The sequence below is a fragment of the Struthio camelus genome, chromosome 9 (genome assembly GCF_040807025.1).
Source record: "Struthio camelus isolate bStrCam1 chromosome 9, bStrCam1.hap1, whole genome shotgun sequence".
Taxonomy (NCBI): Eukaryota; Metazoa; Chordata; class Aves; order Struthioniformes; family Struthionidae; genus Struthio; species Struthio camelus.
In genome coordinates, this window is record NC_090950.1 from 2,427,750 (window position 1) to 2,448,653 (window position 20,904).

The 20,904-nt window shown below is 41.6% G+C and overlaps 1 protein-coding gene and 1 long non-coding RNA gene across 5 annotated transcripts in view; one reads left to right on the forward strand and one right to left on the reverse strand.

The window, feature by feature from the left end:
* The first annotated feature begins 264 nt into the window (after positions 1–264).
* On the forward strand, positions 265–7,397 carry LOC138068215 (uncharacterized). Its single transcript, XR_011142919.1, has 2 exons — positions 265–400; positions 4,425–7,397. It is a non-coding gene; the product is annotated as an uncharacterized lncRNA (long non-coding RNA).
* Positions 6,722–20,904, reverse strand: part of UBXN7 (UBX domain protein 7) — a 34,976-nt gene continuing 20,793 nt past the window's right edge. For 3 of the 4 annotated variants that reach the window (XM_068954935.1, XM_068954936.1, XM_068954938.1), the window contains exons 10-11: positions 19,651–19,730; positions 6,722–13,408 (exon numbers count right to left, since the gene is read on the reverse strand). In XM_068954935.1, coding sequence (XP_068811036.1) covers positions 13,247–13,408; positions 19,651–19,730 — 242 coding nt within the window. In that variant the 3' untranslated portion in view covers positions 6,722–13,246. The other variant, XM_068954937.1, reaches the window with a different exon arrangement.

Sequence of the window (20,904 nt, forward strand, 5' to 3'; positions counted from 1 at the left end):
TGCATCAGTCATATGCCTTGCCTCTCCCACACAATGGGGAGCCTGAAAGGAAGAATGACTGCATCTAATTTCCTTCTCTAAGCTGTCTCTCTGGGGGAACTAAGCAAAAAGGCAAATGAATGTAGAAGCTCAGGCAGAATGAGCAATATAGAACCTGCTCCCTAACCACGCCATGCCCCAGCAGGGGGAAAATATCAACTGAGTGACTTGCAAGAAAACACGAGTTATCTCCGTTCCTGAACGCCCTGTTCTCATAGCCAGGAAGCTGATACAATCCAGCATGGAGAATGAATCAAGTGGAGCCTAGTTGTCCTTGAGCAGTGGAGTCCGAGGTCAATTAACTGATGAGCCCTGAAGGACCAGGCGAGTACTGCTAAGACTATACATCCCGACCACAGCGGTGAGTGTCCCTCCAATTCAAGTGCCGGAGTTACTGCATTTATTGTTTGTCACTGAGACACTATTAAGCTTCACAAGCATCAAGCTCCTGTCGACAGAAAAAGAGCCCCAGTCTGCTGAGTGTGTCTCCTTCAGAAAAGGCATGTACTGTCTATATAAACGCAGGGAAACACACAATATTCTTGCAAGAAAACTTTGCACCTCGTGGAAGGTATTTTAATCTTTTGCTTGTTAAAGTTTAGGGAGAGCTGTTTCAAATCAGTATTTCACTGAACAAAATAACTTTACTTAGACATGAAGGAGGAAAGACCTCTTTAAATTTCTGTGAGTTGCAGTTCTAACAATCTGGAACTGCTAGCAAAACGCTACATCTTGAAACATTCAAAGTCCATACAGGACAAAACTGAGCCATTTTATTTTGACAGCTGTGGCTTTTTAAAAAAAGCACAAAAATATGGTGAGAATAGAATACTAAAATAATATAGTTTCTTGATGGGACACAAGGCTTACACATTAATACTTACATTCTTTACATTTTAGAGACATCATCTAATTCAAGGCACAGACTGTACTTCTCCTGCCCTTCTTAAAGAGAATATTAATGTCCAGAAACACACTGAACGCTAGTTTGCAGACTCAACGTCTTCTAGGTATTTTGTAGGCCTTTAGAGACTTCTTAAAAGATCTGAGGAATCCCAGATAAAGCTTTCTCCGCTAGACAACTGGATATTCTGGTCGACACCAGCTACCACGCTTGCTTGTAGTGCTCACATTTTCCAAAGCATTTGGGTTTGGCTGGTGCTGGTGAAGGTCGGACATGGTGGTGTTTGCATGGACATCTGGACAGAGTCCGCATTCGGTGCTCTGGTATGGCTTCTCTGTTCTTTTTTTGGTCTCCCAAGAAGTTTGCTCTGGTGCTAGACTGGATGCAGGTAGGAGTTGCCTGAGAGTGTTGAAGGGGAAGCATGAGAAAATTTATCTCCATATGTCATCTTTCTTCAGTACAGGTTATAATTTAATTTTTATCTACACCAGTTCCAATGTAGGGCGAGCACGACACACTTGGTAGCTTTCTGTTTGTGCTGCAGCTTGTAGGTAAGTATTTGAGGACCTGTTAGGATCAATCTGGATCTCTCTTGAAGGACTTCCACTCTTGGGTGAAGATTGCTTTTCAGATGATGAAGAAACTTAGCAAATGTTTTCCTCAGAGCAGAGGTGGTATTGTCTGAGGGCCTGGCTGTGTAAATTCAGTCCACTTTCCATGGCTACAGGTTGATGTGCAGTACAATGACGTCTCATCATTTACAGGGCCTCATTTTTAAGTAAGATGGTGGTGGCTGATCCTTCAACATGCTGACATTGTGTGACAGAGGCTGCAGAATACATAGCTATGTTTCATGAAAGGTTTCAGTCCAGAAGATGGCTCCTGTGACTTCAGTTTGCTGGTGCAGTTATCTAAACACTGTCTCCCTTCCTGCTTGTGATGGATGAAAGGCTGGTATACTGGGGCCATCTTCAAGCTTCCATCTGTCGAAAATGAAGTTGCAGCAAGATTCTACACTGAAAACCTTGCTGGCAATCTCAAATAAAAGCTGTAATGCTGACACAAGCAGGAGTGCTCAAATAGCTCTGACCAGAAAATTTTACCAGGATGTCACCGAGGTCCCAGACACATGACGTTTCCTGAGTGCTTTCCAGAAATCTTGCTCTTAGTCTGCCCCACCATCACAACTGCCTCCAAAAGAGCACAATAAGATTTTGAGTAACCATGGTGTCACAGTCTGGCCCACATCTTCTTCTCTTCTGAAGCAGGGCATGAATTCATCATGTGCCAACTAAGGGGATGCCCGGGTCTGGCTCACATGTTGTTTGCGTTGCCAATTTTGGTATTGGACCTGTGACTGGGTGGAGAGTGGCACCACTTTCAAAGGGGGTGAGCAGGCCATCATGAGACACACAAACTGGTAGTGACTGCCAACTGTCTGGGAAAATGTGCTGGAGCAAGACTCAGCAAAAAAAGTCTTCCTGATTTCCCGAGTTACACATAACTCAGCATTTTCCTAAAACAGATGAAATAAGCGCTCAGGTGCTTACAGATTACTTATGGCTGATAGTAAGCAAGAAGCAATTCCTCACCTCTGCCTTTGGAGATCATCTCATCTTTTCTTTGGGGCTAGGCCCCTGGGCTGGTTCCTAACTCCTGCCCTTCATTTTCTTGCAGATGGCCCAGCTTTCCCTCCAAGTGTTCACACGTGCCCTGTTACATATATCTTACACGCTGGTGATAGCATTTAGAAAGAAGTGTTCTTTCTGGATATTTTTATGGTTTATTTTTATAGCTTTTTATGGTTTATTTGTATTGCAAATCATCAACTGCTTTCTGACTGCCAAATAGTTGTATGCAGGTAGGAGGGTATAAAGAGCGATAAACCAAGCACACTAGCTTACTCGTAAGGCTGCGAGGAGAACTTGAGAGAATACTTTAACTGATAATTGTTGTGCTAATAGTTTCTGAACAGTGGGACTAGCTGGGTGGCTGCTTTTACTGGATGACACCACTTCCGTTATGAGACCAAAATTAAAAAGTCCTATCTGGCCTGCTCATGGCTGTGAATTAGACAACGTGTATTGTGGAAGCTCACACTTTTTTGCTCATAGAGAAGGTCTGATCATAGCCGCTCCACAATAGATAAGTACTTTAACAGCAAAGGGGACTGGGAGAATGTTGCCTCCATGTCTGAGATCAGGAGACAGGGAAGTTGTAGTACAAAAGTTGGCAAAAGTGAGACAGTTTTTCTGGCCAACAAGTTCCAGGCAGTGCTAGCGAAGAGGAGCGTTCCTCACTGGAGCAGCCTACACCATACGAGTGGTGTTCTGGGGCCGTATGCACAGAAGGAAGACTCCTAGGTTTTGTTTCATGGGAAAATCCCCGGTTTCTGGAAAAGCAGAAGAAAAATGAGTTTTGTGGGCTTGCCATCAGAACTATACTATTTAGTGAGGACTGCCACTACCAGTCTGCTCAAGAAAGAATTGCCATCTATAACCCAAAGGCAAGGCTTCCTGAAGGTTCTCAGAGTGCTCCCTGATGGACAACAGATTCCCTAACCTTCCCAGCACATACAGGCACACTGGGGGAGGCATTTGGCAGCACTTTCCAAGCATGGAAACCACCAACCCTTCTCAGTGGGAGTCAGAGGACACATTGAACAAGGAAAGTAGGATTCTGACCGAGAAAAGGAAGACTCCCAGCCTGGAAAGCCAATGCTGAACTGCAAGCTGAACCCACTCCATCCCTCGGTTCCGGATGCAAAGCCTTGCAGAGTGCTTGATACCAGCCCCTGCCAACTGAGCTTGGGAAGTCTTTGTCAAAGAAGAGAGTTTGGAGAAGCTCCGTATTCCTCATGGATTTATCACGAGAACCTGAGGCAGATCAGACACTTGGGACATGGGGGAGTCCCTTCTGCAAGAGGCATAGCCACAGGGGTAAAAGAATAAGTGCAGCCCTGCTATAGCCTGGAGGCAGTCCTGTTCCAGTACAGTAGACAAATAGGAACTAAAGAGCTACCTCTAATCACCTGACAATTCATAACCCAACTGGCTTGCCTAGAGTAACACATATGAGTAGTTATTTGCCAATGCATTTCCAAATGGCTTCTCCTGTTTTCAAATCAACTAGTATGGGAATCTCAAGAATATAAAACCTGCTCCAAGCGCACCGTACTGCTCTCTGTCAAGAGAAACAGGAAAGAGAGTTAGAGTTCTTCAGTTATACCGACACACACACAAAAAGAACAAGTGATGCTGGGTTATCTTTCTTTGAAAAATAATCTGGAAGGAAAAGATTATCAGGACAAAATGATAGTTCCTCTGAGAGGAAAGATTGTCAGCATGTAAATCCCCTTTTTATTTTTAAATAAGATGACACAGTCTCTAAAAAGTAGACAATAGGAAAACTGAAACGCTTTCAATGCCGGACAGCTGACAGCAGAGAATAATCCAATTTCTCTTTTCTTTTTTTTACATAGAAAGAGAGGAAGCATTTTTCACTCCCATGGAAAAAAATGTGTTGCAACTTTATCCTGTGCCCTTTCTACGTCACGGCAATCTGAGCTTCCTACATTGACAACATATGATCTGGTCAATCATTTCCCACAGAAGAAAAACATGCCATTCAGCATGAAGCATCAGAATGAACTTTTCCCCCAGGATTGCTGATCTTACGCTTACACCTACTCCAGCCCAACTCCATGATAATAAAAAAAGGACTAATTTTAGCCCTGCATAGGAGGACAGCACAGCTTTCTGAGTGGTGTGAGCAGTTGCATGTCTCCCTTTAGCACGAGAACCTTATTACGGAAGTATCAGTGTGGCAATTACAGTCAAACAGTTTACTGCCAAATCACCAGGCCAGGGTTATCAAATGTGCTCCCACGCAGAGTGGCTGTGGCTTGGCAAAACACTCCGCCTAATTCCTGCTCTGAAAATGGATCACCATTTAACCAGTAACTGAAAAGATGCTGACTACTTATTTGTATGGTAACAGTTTCATGTCACTTTAGCCCACCTCAAAGCACTGTGCTTCTCCAATCCACATTTTGTGTATCAGAGAAGACAAAGGATCTTTCTGAACTTTAAGGTCTGCGAGTCTTATAACTACTGCATCTGCTTTCTCTTAACCCTATTCCTCTGCTCTTTGCTTCCCCAAACCCCTCTGAGGTTTTGGAAATTGCATGGCAGGTTAGGTTTTCTGGGTTGCTGAGTAAACAAGAACCCTCCTACAGGGACTTGCCTAGCTAAATTCATGCTGTTCCAAACCAAATGTCACCTTGCTGCCATCCAAAGGACGCTCAGTATGATTCAAAGGTCTTTCTCACAGTTCTTGAATAGTTCCTGCAAGTTTATTTCTACCACAGTCCGTAGCTAGAATGTTTCCAAACATAGGGGAGGTAGCTAGAGGTTATCCCTCTAGACAAACGCTGTGCAGAGTTTGCGCCTAGAAGTCAGATTTAAGAAATACCAACATTGCACTGCTAAGGAATATTGTATTTGCTTTAACTTTCTTACAAATTTCACCTAAAATTATTATTTCAGATGAGATAAACCAACCCAGTTAAAAGCTGGAGTCTCCAGGGCAGGGAGGAAGAGAGACAGAGATCTTATGAGTCTATTTTGTAGTAGTTTCTTGACCTACAGACTGTGATGAAAATGGTGAGTATTTCTGACTCAGCTAGAATGGGAAATCTTTTTCTAAGCCAGACCGGAAACAATTTGAAATCATGTTGATTTCCAGACTTGAGAGGTGGGCAAATGAATCTTCCTCACAGGAACTGGAATTGTCAGTGTCTTAACATAGTGATGCAAGAGGTGCATGTGCTGAAAATGAAGGACATGCAGAGAAACTCACTTGCAGGACACCACTGAAAAGCTGGCTACAGAAACAGCTCTTTCTCCCAGGCTCTATTTTAGGTTACTGTCTCCCAGAAAGGATTCATTACATAACTTGGAAGACCTCCCATTTAAAAGTTTTGGTTTTAGATACACCACAGCAAGTTAAGCACCAAGGGCTTTTGCATTCCTCACAACTACATTTTGGAAATGAGTTATGAGCACCGCTTTAATGAGGGCAGAATATAAGCAGACCTCCATTAAAACAATATTGTCCTAGTCTTTCCCTGTTTGAACTCTCCAAAATATAGAATAGAGTGACTGTCGACAGTCATGCTAAATAAAACCTCAACGTCAGGAGCATGAGGAGAACTTCGGATCATAGTCTTAAGCTTTTTCCCCAAGTAGCAGTTAATTACTTCACTGTACCTGCTGAATACGTGTCCAGAAGGGAGTACATTCCCGGCATAGAAATAAGGTAGTGTGCTTGGTAAACACCAAATAATGAAAAGCATGCAGAGCTGGATCCCTCCTGCCTTCTCAAGTAAGCAAGCAGAATACGCTCAGCTCTCTGGATAAGCCATTTAGGCTTCAGAATAGAAAGCTATATTCTATGTTCTTCCATGCGGAAGCAAAGAAAACAGGAACAGCCCTGCCTCTAGGGTATTATTCCAGAGGTTCAACTGATGGTACCGCACTGTGACTTATTCTGTCAAGTCAAGATTTAGACCATTAGCAAAGGAAAAATAAAAGTACCTAACTTGATAATTTCACTAAAAAGTCAGATACACACAAATAGGCAACTTGGTCTTGATTTTCCTTCTTCTACCCCATAAACTTGAGGAAAAACTTAGAAACCCTCCACATAACGCAGGAACACAGACTCTCATTAGAAACAAAACAAATAAACAAAAAGAAAACAAGAGATGAAGAAAACTACTGAAAACAGTTTGTTTTATTTCCAGGATCAAATATTACAATAGGACATTTACATATATTTATAAAAAATGCAGCAGTTGTGTATACAGATCAGAGGCTTCCTTGAGTTTGGTCCCTCCCAGCACAGTGAGCTGAAATCTTCCAGCTTAATTCTCTCCCTCCTCCCACATTAAGTTGCATCATTGAAGGAAAAAGTCATTGTTGTAAAAATTGACAGGCAAAGTCGTAATTCTGAAACTGTAAGTTCACCAAACAGAGGAAACAGACTCATTTAAAAAAATTATCTATTCTATAGTCTGGGGCCTCTGATTAGGCACCACACTGCTGAGTTGAGTTTTACCCACATTTTCTTCACATAAAGCTGTTCTATAAAATAGCACCTCATCGCCTTCCTCCATGTACTTTTACTATCTATCCTTCTATATCTTAAAGTCTCAGCACCATTAAACAATCAGTTACAGAATTGCTCTTCTCTGTACTGTAGACACGCATAGTATTTAATGACAGGGACCAAATCCAGAACTTCTGCCGTTACCGGTAATATAGTGATGTACAAAAAAATTTTACTGAGGCAATCTGAGACACTGATGTTAAGTGCCACATTTTCTGATTAAAAATATATCTGTGTGTGTGTGTGTGTGTGTGTATATGGCTATATTTATTGGGAGTGGATAGACACTGAGCATCTCACAGCCAGGAAGAGACCGGAATAAAGGTCATCTTGTACAACATCACAGAACACGTATCCATTAACCTCACAGTTCAGGAGCAGATAGCAGAATATAACCAAACTACGGTAAGATCTTGCACTCAGAAAATCTTTACAAGATGATCTTTACAGAACAATAAGCAACAGCATGCACAGGCCTCAACAGCCAGGGATCAAAAAAATTTTATATTAACCCAAAACATGTGATTAAGGGATTTTCCAGTAATAAAGATGGCCAATATAGGGGTCAAAACATGCCCTAGTATTTAGTTTTGTTTTGCCTTTAAAGCAGTTTTTCCATTTAGAAGAAATCATTTCTGGAAAAAAAAAACAAAACATGGGGGGGGTGGCAGCAGGGGGAATGTGTTCAGATCTTTTAAAATAGCCAGCAGACAAGGCACATCCAATCTCTATGAGACTGAGGCTCAGCACTTCACCTACCAGAGGTACATCTGTACAGTCCCTCCCTGTCTTGCCATACAGTACTACCTATTTATTATTAACTTGATACAAAAGGGATTAAACAAGAAGTAGTGAAAGTTTTCTAAAAACTAACTGAAAAAACCCAAAAGCTGATTTCAAATGAAGGGGTAAAATATAGCAACAACCTCTCCCTTAAAGTTCCTGAAAGGACATCCGTCTTCCCATTCACAAGGACATTCTTACATAGGGTTCTAGGTTATCCCTTTCTTTGCGTGCTTTTAGAGAGAGCCACCCATTCTATGTATCTTTGCAGTGAAATGCAGGCCAAGGGACGTTTCACTGTCCCTCCCTGCTCCCAAAAGAAAACGGGATTTTAGTTTAACCCTTGCTGCTCTTGAGTTCTTGAGCAGTGTGCTCCCGCCCTAAAAACAATCTCAAAAAAGCAAGGAATCAGAGGCTCACCTACCAGGGACAGGGAGTATGTGCTCAGAACTGGCCATAACTAGCTGCCCACATAGACTGCAAATGATGCATCGTGCCCTCCGTCACAGGGCAGCGTCAAGCAGCTGGGTTCAAAGAACTACAGCCCAAAGACAAGGCTTGCTCTTCAGAGAGCTACTGCATAAGCCATCATATGCAGAATTAACTTCTTCAGTTGAAGTTATGAAGATCTCAAAGGATGCTTAACAAAATTTTTTTTTCAATAGTCAGGAGGTGTATCAAACAGCAAGCACACAATTATATGGAAGTTTTCTTAAAAGCATGTTAGAGAAGCCAGGCCCCCGAGGTTTATTTATTAAAACATGCACTAAAAACAGCTGTCTCTTTCTGACTGTAGCAAGCATACAAACCACAGCGTCAGCATAAGTTGGTATGACCTTGTGTTTAATCTGACAGCTATTTAATTTGGTATTCTTTAAAATTTGTGTCTATGACAGTAACTGAATACAGAACATGCAAGCTATTTGCAGCAGTTAACAATGGACTTACTTTACAGAACAGGTGTGCTGTTCTTCTGTAATAATAAGGTAGCAGACCTAGTGATTTCCAGAAAATACGCTGAGACATAACCTGAATTGCTGATTAAACCCACTTATGAAAAATGTGATCTTTGGACACCTTTATAGAAAACTAGAACTTGCAAGCCATTATACGCACGTATACACACATCCTTTTAACATTTAAGCTGTCACCTTACCTGATTTATCAAGAAAGACAATACACTTCAGTACATAAAGGTCAGAAGTGTAAAATCTCAAACCTTAATTCAAAACTCACTGCAAGTAATGCAAGTACACCCCGAAACTTTTGAGCCAGCCTCTATCTGCTCTATTTATGCCAGCAGAGAATGTTTTAAGGTTGAAGCCGGTCAGTCAGCTTGACCTAGAGCATGTGATTATCAGGAAATAGGAAAGCTGAGATCCTTCTCTGGGTCCTGGAAGGACTGAGAGTGGGAATCCAGCAATAAATGGGCTGGCAGCACCTAGCCGAGAAAGCCACTGTTCATTTTGCATTCTGTTTCTGAATGTTGGTTGTGACTGTGACAATTTATTAGCCAGAGTTAGATATTACACGAGTAACTAATGCTACCAGAATAAAAACAAGTTAGATGACGGGCACACGCAAAGAAAATTTCCTCTAAAACTAGCAAGAAGCAAGACCTTGAAAAGCACATTAGTTCTATTTAGTTCTCTACCCACAAAGGTAGTGGCTTACACTGTTTAAAAGCATCTCTGCTCCACTGAATTCATGACAGTTCTTGCAAAACAGCATGCAAATGAAGGCTGAACAACATTCATAGGAAGCTACAAAACACAGCCTTTGAGGGATTACTTGCTATGCACTTCAAATTTCACCTTCTTTTGCAATTAGCGGTTTAAGGTGTTTTTCCAACATTTTCCAAAGTAGTTTGTACTTCATATTTAATATTTAAAAGCAATTGTGACAAAGGTTCTTTTTAAATAGAGCTGGACTAGCTTATACCTTTAACACTTAGAAGCAGCTGCATGTATAACTGGTTAATGTTTTCAGCTGCATCCCTCAGGCCTGCAAAACATGTTCCGCCAAAGCTGAAAGGGCTTCAACATGGATGAAAAATCTGAAGAGGCTGGTGCTGTCTCTTAATACTTTTCAGCCTCCACAACACAGCTGGCTGATGCATGTGCTATAGCATTGTTTTTATTGGGGATGGAGGAAAAGGGGAGAGGAACGAAGGGGGAGAAGAGTAACATGCAGGGACACTTTCCCCTTTTTAAAATTGTTCTCTGCCTCCTGATGGCAAAACAAAGCAAAAGAAAAAAGAAAGAAAACACAGCACGCCAACAAAACAAAATCCAGGCTCAGCATTTCTAGGGGAAAAAAAAAAAAACCTTAAGTACCTGGAACTGCTAAAAATTCATTTGGATTTTTTCCATGAGACAGAATAAATATGCCATTTTCAGTGTAGATCTTCCAGTTGACATTCTTATTTCCCTCTCAGGTTGTAAAGAGATTAATATTCTCTAAATAAAAATTTAAGAAATGAAAGGACTGTTTTCATTTTCCTAAAAAAGGCAAGTGAGACCATAAGAACTCCTAGTTCCACTACACTAGCAGCCAAAAACATTTACCATGTTAGGGAGGCATATTTTTGATGGATTAATAAACAACTTGCTGCAGCGCTTCAACATACAACTTTACTTCCTTGTGCAAGGTGACCGAGCTGCTCTTGCATAACCAAAGCAATAAAAAGCTACCCCAGGGCTCCCAATTTTGCATTTGATCACAAGATGACCACTGTAAGATTATTCCTTTTCTTAGAGCTGAGCAGAAGGGAGGGGAAGGAGCTTTGGCAGCTGCCTGCTGCCTCACAGTTCACATATTTTTAGCTCTGAAAAAGAGTTTAGGAAAGAAAGGTTCCCAATATGGGACCATGCTCTAAACGGTGCACAGCAGAATTGATGCAAGAAGTTCATCCTCTTGCCTGCAGTGCGGCCTGCCCTCTTCTGCACTACTGATACAGCTCTTAGTTATTTTACATCTGATCACTTCATCAGCTCACAGCCTAGCTCCTGCTACACATTAGTACAACTGGGGAGAGGAAGAGGGGAAACAGAAGCTACCAATAAAACACACACAGGAATGGGACCGAATGATCAGAGAAAATATTGCATGTTTAACTTCACTGCTAGAAAAGTTAATATGAAAAATGTTCCAAGAGTGAATAAAAACCTGCATCTATCCAAAGTTATAGATCCACACAGTGGAATCAGAAGGGGTTTCCTTCTGTCCTGCTCTCTCATACGACCCAGTTATGAATCTGGATACCCCAGAAACACAAAGGGTCCTTCAGTCTAGAAGTGCCATTGCCACTTCACAGGCCAACTAATAGCATTCCCCTTCTTCCACTGGCCTTGCAATTCACTTACTTTCTAGTGCTGGGAAGCAGCCTCCATTGAAGGATCTCTTTACAGTCCAAAAATGACATCTGATTTCACATCACTCACTGATCAGGAAGCTGCCATCATATTTTGCTTTTGTCATTCTGTAACATGCAGTGGAACGCAAAACAGTTTTCACATAGAAGGGAAATTAATTTATACAATTTTATGATTCTATGTAAAACTTCAGTTATGGGGTAGAGGACAGCTGCGAGCTAATACTATCATAGGAACTGTTCTCTGTACTCCATGATTTCCTATATATAAAGACTCCAAAACATGCAGGTGAGTATGAAATTTAAGGTAAAATATCTGGAAAAGTTTTATCCTATAGTAAGTTTTTGATCACTAAGTCTTTTTCTTTAACAAATATAGCGATTTAACGATTTAACAATGTCATGTCATGAAGCCAGCGCTCCCTGACATGCTGCGTGGAGCTCACTAGCAGAGAGAGCCTAATACTTCTTGTTGTAACTCCTCCCTGTTTGTCCAGGGAAAAAGTTACACTTATGGTAGGCCTTACACACCTTTTTCTTCACTGCTGAAGAGCATACTAGACTGAGTTTAATTGTAAATAAACACTCTGCTTCCACATTAGTCTTGAGGATGGCCGCGTTAATGAACTTTTATCTAACTCTAATATCTGCTATAATATACCAACAACCCTACATCAAGATAAAATAGCTTGGGAAACTAGGGCAGTCAGCACTGTCTGCTGTACACACAGGATATGCCTGCAGGACTTCTATTGCCAGCTTCCATAGGTGAAAAGAAAATCTGAATCAAATAGGGAAACTAATTGCTGCTTTCAATAAAACCTGCCAGATTTAAAGGTAATTCATTATAGATACAGTTGAAAATAGAGTAAAAAGCATCTTAAGGGTTCAAGCCACCTGACTAGGAAATCCTTCATAGAGCACTAACTCATTCTACAATCTGTCAAGGCTTTGTATATGTTTTTAATTAAAAAAAGAAACGCTGCTTAGAACTTGCTCTCCAGCCAACTACAGTCAGTTTCTAAAACCCCTGCAAGGCTAGTCACCTCTGGGGGAAAAAAAAAAGGTAAAAAAGCCAACTAATTATTAACTTTATGATAGGTGTTTTCCAGAGATTCGAAGATCTTTACAACATCCTGCCACCTTCCATCATCATTTGTAAAATCCTTAAAGTAAACAGGAGGAGTCATTTAGGGGATGTAGGGGAGAGAACAAATTGAAATGCCATCTACTCATAAAGCAGTCAACTGCTAAACAGCAGACAAGCAGCTTTCCTTCTGGGCCAAGCAGTCAATCCCATATTGAATACACCTGTTTTTCACCGTGTTCACTAGCAGCATTTAAAGCAGGAAGAAAATATGCATGCAATCTAGAAGCCTTTAAATTAGATGGGAGCAGAGCATCTTAACACAGATCACCCCAAGTCCTTCCCAAAAATAAATTTTCTGCAGAGTGCTAGATAAGTGATCCCTTAAGAAGGCTGTAAGGTTAATGGAGACCCTTCATGCAGAGAATAAAAATAAAGGTAAGACTCAACTAAGAGTACGTTCTCCCCTTACAGAGAGATGACTCAGTGCCTTATCACACAGTATTTTAAAAAATAAATTAAACAAAACAGATTTAAGAATAGCAGCGAGATGGGGATGTACGTTATGGCCACTCCAAGCCCCAGCATACTGGATGCACAGATTACTCTTTTATTTTATTCCATGAAAACAAAGGAAAGGCATTCTTCCCAAAGAAAGATGTTCTTCCCAATGCTCTCCCCAGGGTCCAAGCTGAGGAAAAAAACAAAACTCTGAACATTCTCATTTGGTCACTAGATGAGGAGAAGGGAAGAAGAGAGAGAAGGGCCAGCCAGCTGCCTGCCTGATTTCAGCACTGCAATCCTATGACCCTCAACTGCATATTTAATTAGTTGGTGTCCTAGGCAGAGAGGAGAGAGAAGAAAGGCTGGGAGAGCTCAGGCCACAGTGCTAATTTCTTTCCTGCACAAAGACAGTCTCTTGAGGACACAGGCCTGCCTCCTGTAACGTGATCTCATAGTCCAGGTGGGAGAGTTTCCTTCGAGGGAAGTTGGTAAGAAGTTCAAAGCGTTCATTAGGGTATCCTTTTGACTGGACATGTTTCACAAGAGCCTGGAGAGAAAGAAAGGTAAAGAGGTGCTATTTAATTCAAAAGTCAGAGTGCCATCCCTGTTTCCTTTAAAAAAAAAAAAAAAAAGAAGTCTGCAATCACAGACAAAGAAAATCTTGAAATTTTGTATATAATACAGATCCTTTATTAACTATCTAATTTGGCCCTCACATGGCATGAATAATCAGAGAAGCTAATTATCAAGTGATTCCCTTACCTAACTAATTCTTTAAGCAGAAGGACAGTATACATAACAGTACATTAATTTAAGCAAGCTGAATTTCACATTACACATTCAAGTCACAGTAAAATAGGTTTCCAGAAGTGCCCAAAATAGAAGCTCCCTCATTTGTTTAAAAGATATTCCCCCTACATTAAACCTAAAAGTCACTAAAGAAGTGTTTTTCTTTGTTAGGTAACTTTGGCAAAACCAAATGTAGTGTTTTTACTAATAGTTTCTTTTTTCTTGCCTTCAAGGAGCATGAAGTGCTTTTTCTTTTTTATTTTAGAGCTCTTTTCAGTTCATTGATTTCTCTGCTTAAAATAGCAATCAAAGGTAGGATACAGAGGGGATTAGGATGAAGAGATATCAGCCTCATGATCAAACATGCAGATACATCAGGAACAGCTAATGCCCGTCTTTGACACAGATTTCCCAAGTTCATCAGGAACCACAGTAGATGAGAGGGTAAAGGATCTGCAATAAAGTAGGAATAGAAAGGGACTGAGAGATGGAGACTGGCTAAAGAACAATATATGGGATACAGCAACACAGCCAGACTGAAGCAGAAGGAAAAGTTATCGCTTTTTAAAGAGAGAAAAGAAAGTTAGTATGTAATAAAACAGAAAGCATGAAGAAATAAATTAGGGCATCCGAGCAATCTTGTTCACAAAATTTTGGTAGGTAATCTGTGCTAGTGAATTAAGCGTAAGGAGGTAAATTAGCACTATTAAACTTCTACAAATTATTCACCCAGCTTCCACTTGCTATTCAGCTGGCACTGCGGGACCACAGTGACCCAGAGGGCTGGAAAAAGTGGCTGCAAACAAGGACTTAACAGCTAGCATAGGCAGCTCACATGCAAGAGGCTCAGGAGACTGCAAGGGCTGCTGTTCACTATTGGTGTTTGTGTTCTGGCGAGAAAGCTGGAAGCCATATGGTGGTGACAGGACACAGGATGTGGTCTCCTGTAGCAGCCCACAGCACTGTGCCCTAATATTTCAGGGGCATAAGCACAGATGGAGCTCCTGAGGGGAGATGGGTTTGGTTCATGTGATGGGGTGCAGTGACTGTGTGGTGCTCCTCCCTGAAGCTGAGAAGGATGGGAACCTCACCATGGGGGACAGACCCTGATTGAATCCCTGAGCCATCAGGTGAAGGAGACGAGGTCAGTAAGTCCTGCTGCATCAGGAAAAGTGGGCAGGAAATTGGTAGATTGCTAGCAGCAGTACTGCAAGGGCAAGAGCTGAGGCTTTGTGGTGCAGACAGAATAGGATGACCAAAAGCATGACTCAGAGGGAGGACAGCAGCTTGCAGGAGAAGACACCCTGGAGGCTCATGACTTGTGGCAACAGGACAGCAGCTCTCCCCTCATCTGGAGAAAAATCAGATGAAGAACAGGTATAAAGTCCTGGCAATAAACGGAGAGGACAAATAAGTTTCACTGGAAGAGATAACTGAGCCAACAGCTCCTGCTCAACAGATCAAGACCAGCAGCAAGAAGAACTGGTAAGTATTCATTGGAGGAGGGGTGTCCTTCTGCAGAGGACTAAGGCACCAAACTGGCAAACTGCCACTAAGCCACAGGAATTTTGCTGCTTGCCTGGAACCAAGATCCAGAATATCAAGAACAGACTTCCAAGATTCATCAAGCCCATGGAACGTTATCCCCTACTCCTGTGACCTAGAAAAGGTCAACCAGGAGTACAGAGCACTGGGGCTAAAGTGAAGGCAACAGGTGCTCAGGCTGTCTTCTCCTTGATTCTGATAGTCAAATGGAAGGGTACAGGCAGAAGCAGGCATATCACACAGATCCACGCCTGGCTGCGTGGCTGCTGCTGCTGCTGGTAGGGTTTTGGCTTCAAAGACTGTGGGCTACTGGGATCCACTTATCAAAAAGCGGTAAAGACATTTTTGCCAACAGACCAGCCAACTTCCTGAAGCAGGCATGAGCATACGTGGCATAGGAAAACAGGGGAGGCTCTCACACTTCCCTCCAAGAGAAGGGGCAGATGATGGATCATCTCCAGTGCCTGTACCTCAACACTTGCCGTCTGGGAAAGAAACACAAAGAAAAAGAACTCCTCGTGCAGTGGCAGAGGTAACGATATCACTGGGTTTACAGAAACTTGATGGGATAGTTTGCATGACTGCAACAGACAGCTAAAAGGTGTTCGGGAAAGACAGAGCGGGTAGAAGAGGAGGAGGGGTTGTGCTTCATATTAAAAAAAAAAAAAAAAAAACACACAACCACATTTTGAGTGCATGGAGTTTAGCTTTCAACATGAGAAAAGAGGCCTGTTGAGTGCCTTTGGGTCAAAATCAGAGGGATCACATCAAGGGAAAACTTGTGGTAGCTGTCTACTATTGACATCAGGAAGCAGAGGCAAACAAACCTTCTTCAGACAATTCAGAGAAGCTTTCGCTCTGCAGGTCCTGATTCTCACAGGGAACTTAAACTATGCTGATATTTGCTGGGAAAGCAACACAGCAGAGCACAAGCAATCTAGGAGGTTTCTGGAGTGTGCCGAGGACAATTTCCTAATGCAGTCACTGGATGTGCCAACTAGGAGCAGTGCTTTTCTCAATCTACTGCTTACGAATAAGGAAGACTTGTTCAGAGATGTGACTTCATGCTACAGACAAGTAGCAGAATAAAGACTCTGGACTTCAGAACAACAGATTTCAACTTGCTCAGGGAATTGCTAGGAGGCCTCCCACGGCAGTCTTCCTTGGTGGGTAAAGGAGTCCAGGAGTGCTGGGAGATATTCAGAAACAGCCTTCTCAAAGTACAAAAGCAGTTCATCTCCCAGAGTGGAAAAAGGAGCAGGCATAACAGTTTGTTTAGACAGTAAGTTATTAAGAGAGCTCAAACGCAAAAACGAAGCATGAGAAATGGAGAAGGGGACAGACTCCCAAATATATTAATACAGAAATACTGCTTGGACATGCAGTTAGGAAGGCAAAAACTCAGCTGGAGCTCAAATTGGGAAGAGATGTCAGGAGTAACAAGAAAGGCTTCTACAGGTATGTTCGCAGCAAGTGAAAGTACAAGGAAGATGCAGGTCCGCTGCTGAGTGGACCTGGCAAGTTACATCACAAATGACATAAGAGGTTGATGTACCACTTGATGCCATCTTCATCTTAGTCTTCACAGTCAAAATCTCCATGCCAAAAAGCAATGGCAAGCCATCAGTAGAAGAGCATTGAGTTAGGGGCTATCTGTATAAACTGGATATATACATAAGCCTATGGAACCTGACAAGTTACATCTGAGGGTGCTTCATAGAGTTACCTGACTGCTGATACCACAGCAAAGCCTAGACATAAGAAAAAAAATTATTCACTGTGAAAGCAATTTAATGTTGGAATAGGTTGCCCTGAGAAGTGGTGGAACGTCACTTGTTGGAAGTATTCTATACTCAGCTTGACAGGGCCCTGGATAACCTCATCTATGGCCATGCTTTCAACAGAAGGTTGGATCAGAAGATCTCTGGGGATCCTTTCCAACTTGGAATTCTCTATGATTCGATGACTGCAGAACAGATAGCAAGGTAACTGCACAGAGACTTCTTCCAAATTCATCAGAATGTACACAAAAACCTTTGGGATGAGGAGACTGTCACCCCAACTACCTCTTTAACTTGGACAGCTCTCCACCAGGTTTTGCAGATTGCCAAAGCCTATGTCTGGCAATTAATGTAAGTAAGCAGATTTCGCTTCTTTTTTCAAGCTACAAGGGTAACTGCAATTCCTTACAGACCACTGTATTTAAAAAAAAAAAACAAATCAGTAAAGTTCACTGCCCACATCTCTGTTCAATTTTAAGGCCAACCCTTCCTACACACTTTTTAACATTTGGTAAATAGTTTACTCAGGTAGCCAATCAGCTGCAGGCCTGAGCCGCTAAACAGAGTGAAATCAACTATTTATTATGTACCAATAGCAATGACTTTATGAAAAAGCAGTTTTGCTTTACAAGCTAAGAGGATTCAGAAAGGAAGACATAGGTATAATTCCAACTCTTAAGTGGAACCAAACAGAGATGCGAGGGGTTGGATTTTTTGCCTTTTTTCTCTCATCACTCTAGTTTCTTGCCAGGGTAGAAAAGGGTGACAAGTAATATTTGAATCATAAGCATATCCTGGAGATAATAGCGTGTAAAAAAGCCATTCTTGATCAGTAAGAGTGTAATGATAGAAAGCTTGTTTTCAAAAACATTCAGTACTGATGGGAGAACAACTTATTATCATAAGTTAAAACTTCCAATGTGCAACTGTCTCCTTAGACAATTTCTTGCTATAGTTCTGGACAGCTTTAAAATGGAAGCGACTAAGGGCTGAAAAAATCAGCAGAGATATGATGCCTATGAAGAAACGTATGAGACTCAATCTTGATCCGTCTGAAATGGCTTAAAAATAAATAAATAAATAAATAAAAAGCAGATGAGGCTCACCACATCTTTTAGATATGAGAGCACAAAAGCTGCCTGTTCAACTCTACAAGGAAAACCTATCTGCACCTACAAATCTTGTCCTACCTAAATTCTAAGAGAACTAACTATATAGTGGACAAAAAAAAGAATTCATATACTGAGATTAACTCCATTAAACAGTGAACTACCACAGTCCATAAAAGGAGACAAGTCCAGGATTATCAGAAATATATCAGTGTTATATTTCAAATAAATTCATTCTGTAATCACGGACCATGGACTTGTGGACAAACAAGTTGGTTACATATGCAACCATAACTTAAAACATTTCAAAAGTTATATATATGTTTAATAATACAACTACAGTTGTGTTTGCTTTGGAACTTTAACAGACCTTTCAAAAAACAGGCAAGATCTAAAAGCACACTTGAAAAGATTATATACAAATGACTGCTAAGACAAAGCAAAAATGAAAGTCTGACAAAGTAAAACTGGTTCCCACAATGATGGAGTATTGCTCTTAGTGTCCCTCAGTCTTCATTTCAGCACTTGCACTCCAGCCTTGGGACCCTGCATCCGGCACTTCATGCAGCCTATATGCTATGGACTTATGCTTGGTTTTAAAGGAGCTGACAGTGCAACAGCAGCAACATTTCTAAAAAAATCTTTCATGCAAAAGAGTAAGAATGGGAACACGAGCTTGAGACAAAGTATCTCTCTTGAGCGTGGCAGAATGGATTACAGTCTCATTTTCTTTAAGAGACGTAACCAAACATTTTCACTTAAGTTCCTTCTACATCTCTGCAAGGTCCTTCCGAAGAGGCACGCTTTTGTTTTTTTTTTGTTGTTGTTGTTTTTTGTTTCACCTAAGACTTCAGTACAAAGCTGAACTTTACTGGCCACCGTCTCGTGAAAACTTACAGCTAACAGGACTACAGTGGTCTCTTTAAACACTGTAAAGCTTCCAGGTGTACTCCTGTGGACTTTTAATGGAAACACCATCAATGTGAACCTCTCCAACATAAACAAGCCTGAGCAATCACTCAGAAGGACACTTGGAACAGAGTGATTAAATGATGCTGTAACAATTTGGTTTTGGGAGAACTTTCTCTGAAGTTTACCCTGTCATCCATGTCCAGGAGGGAGTGTGGAAGTATGGTGAAAGACATGGAGAACAAGAACCAGAAGTTTTGCCTTTTGATTTCACCATTGTCTGACCATGGACAATGACTTAACTTCTTCCTTTAGAGACAAACAAACAAGTGAACTCAGAGTATTTTAAGGTATTTGATGATTAATGCAAAAGGTATTTCAAGTTATTTTAGAAAGGAAACTAGCTGTTTGGGGACTAAGGAAGTCACCGGAATACTCACGCAACCCAACTAGTAATGGAAACATACAAGAACCAGCAGAGTCTGTTGATCAGAAGAGAGCAAGAACACAAAAAAAAACCAACAGAACGAGTGCAAGCACTCCCTGGATATACCACTTTCACTGGATACAATTTTAATAGTGCCAGCACAGGACAAGAAATTCTCTAGTTTCAGCTCTCCTGTACTCAAACAAGGATTCCAATTAACTCCACTTACCAGAAGTTTAGCTTGTTCGGGTAGTGAAATTTGTTCCCTCTTTCCATCTGGATAACGTAGCATCAGCTGTGCCTTTGGTCCTAGCATAAAGGAAGTTACAACAAGTTAACAAACAACAAGGCAGCTGAACTGAGCTCTTCTGTAGATTTTAGGTAGTACACTTAACTGCATAGGACGGTAGAGTTAGCGATTGGAAACAAATACAAAGTTTTTCTGTGCACAAGATTTCAGTCTATGAAGTGATACTTCTACTGCATGTGATTCAAATATATGCAAACTCAGGACTTTTGAAAGAGTTAGCAGTAGATGATTAAAGATGATTAGAGGGCTGGAGCACCTCTCCTCTGAAGAAAGACTGCAAGAGCTGGGCCTGTTCAGCCTGGAGAAGAGAAGATTGAGAGGCGATCTCATCAACGTGTACAAGTATCTGAAGGGGGAGTGTCAAGAGGATGAGGCCAGCCTCTTCTCCGTGGTGCCCAGCAAGAGGACAAGAGGCAACGGGCACAAACTGAAACACAGGAAGTTCCATCTGAACCTGAGAAAAAACTTCTTGACTGTGAGGGTGACTGAGCATTGGAACAGGTTGCCTAGAGAGGTAGTGGAGTCTCCCTCCCTGGAGATATTCAAAACCCGTCCGGATGAGATCCTGGGAAATATGCTCTAGGTGACCCTGCTGGAGCAGGGAGGTTGGACTAGATGATCTCCAGAGGTCCCTTCCAACCTAAATGATTCTGTGATTCTGTAGTGACTGACATATGTCAGCGTTCCCAGAAAAAAGCACATGGTGCTACCCTTTGCCTTTGAGACCACCTTACTCAGCTACATCCTGACTCAGACTGCTGGGAGGAACAGAGACTCCTAGCACTTGTTAATATTAACACAATTTTGCACTGTTAAAACTCAGTCCAGACCCTCAAGGCAGCCAAACTAATGGAGCATGAGGTAGAACTGATGTTACTCTGTTTCACTCTATGACACCGGCAGAAGCCACATCATAGGCACCTGTATTACACCAATGGACATTTCTCTCAGACAAGGTCTTAAACTAAGAAACTTGAGCTCAGGGACTAACATGACTGTGCAGTTTGCATCACATCCAAGTGCTGCTGTAGGCAGAGTGACCCATCCAAATGTTTAGCTTCAAGGAAAGAGGAAGACAGAAGACAAGATTTAGTTCTTCAAAACCAGGACTGAAACCACAATTGTCAGTCTATGAAGACTTTCAGAAAAAGAGCAAAACACTTGCAAGTCACT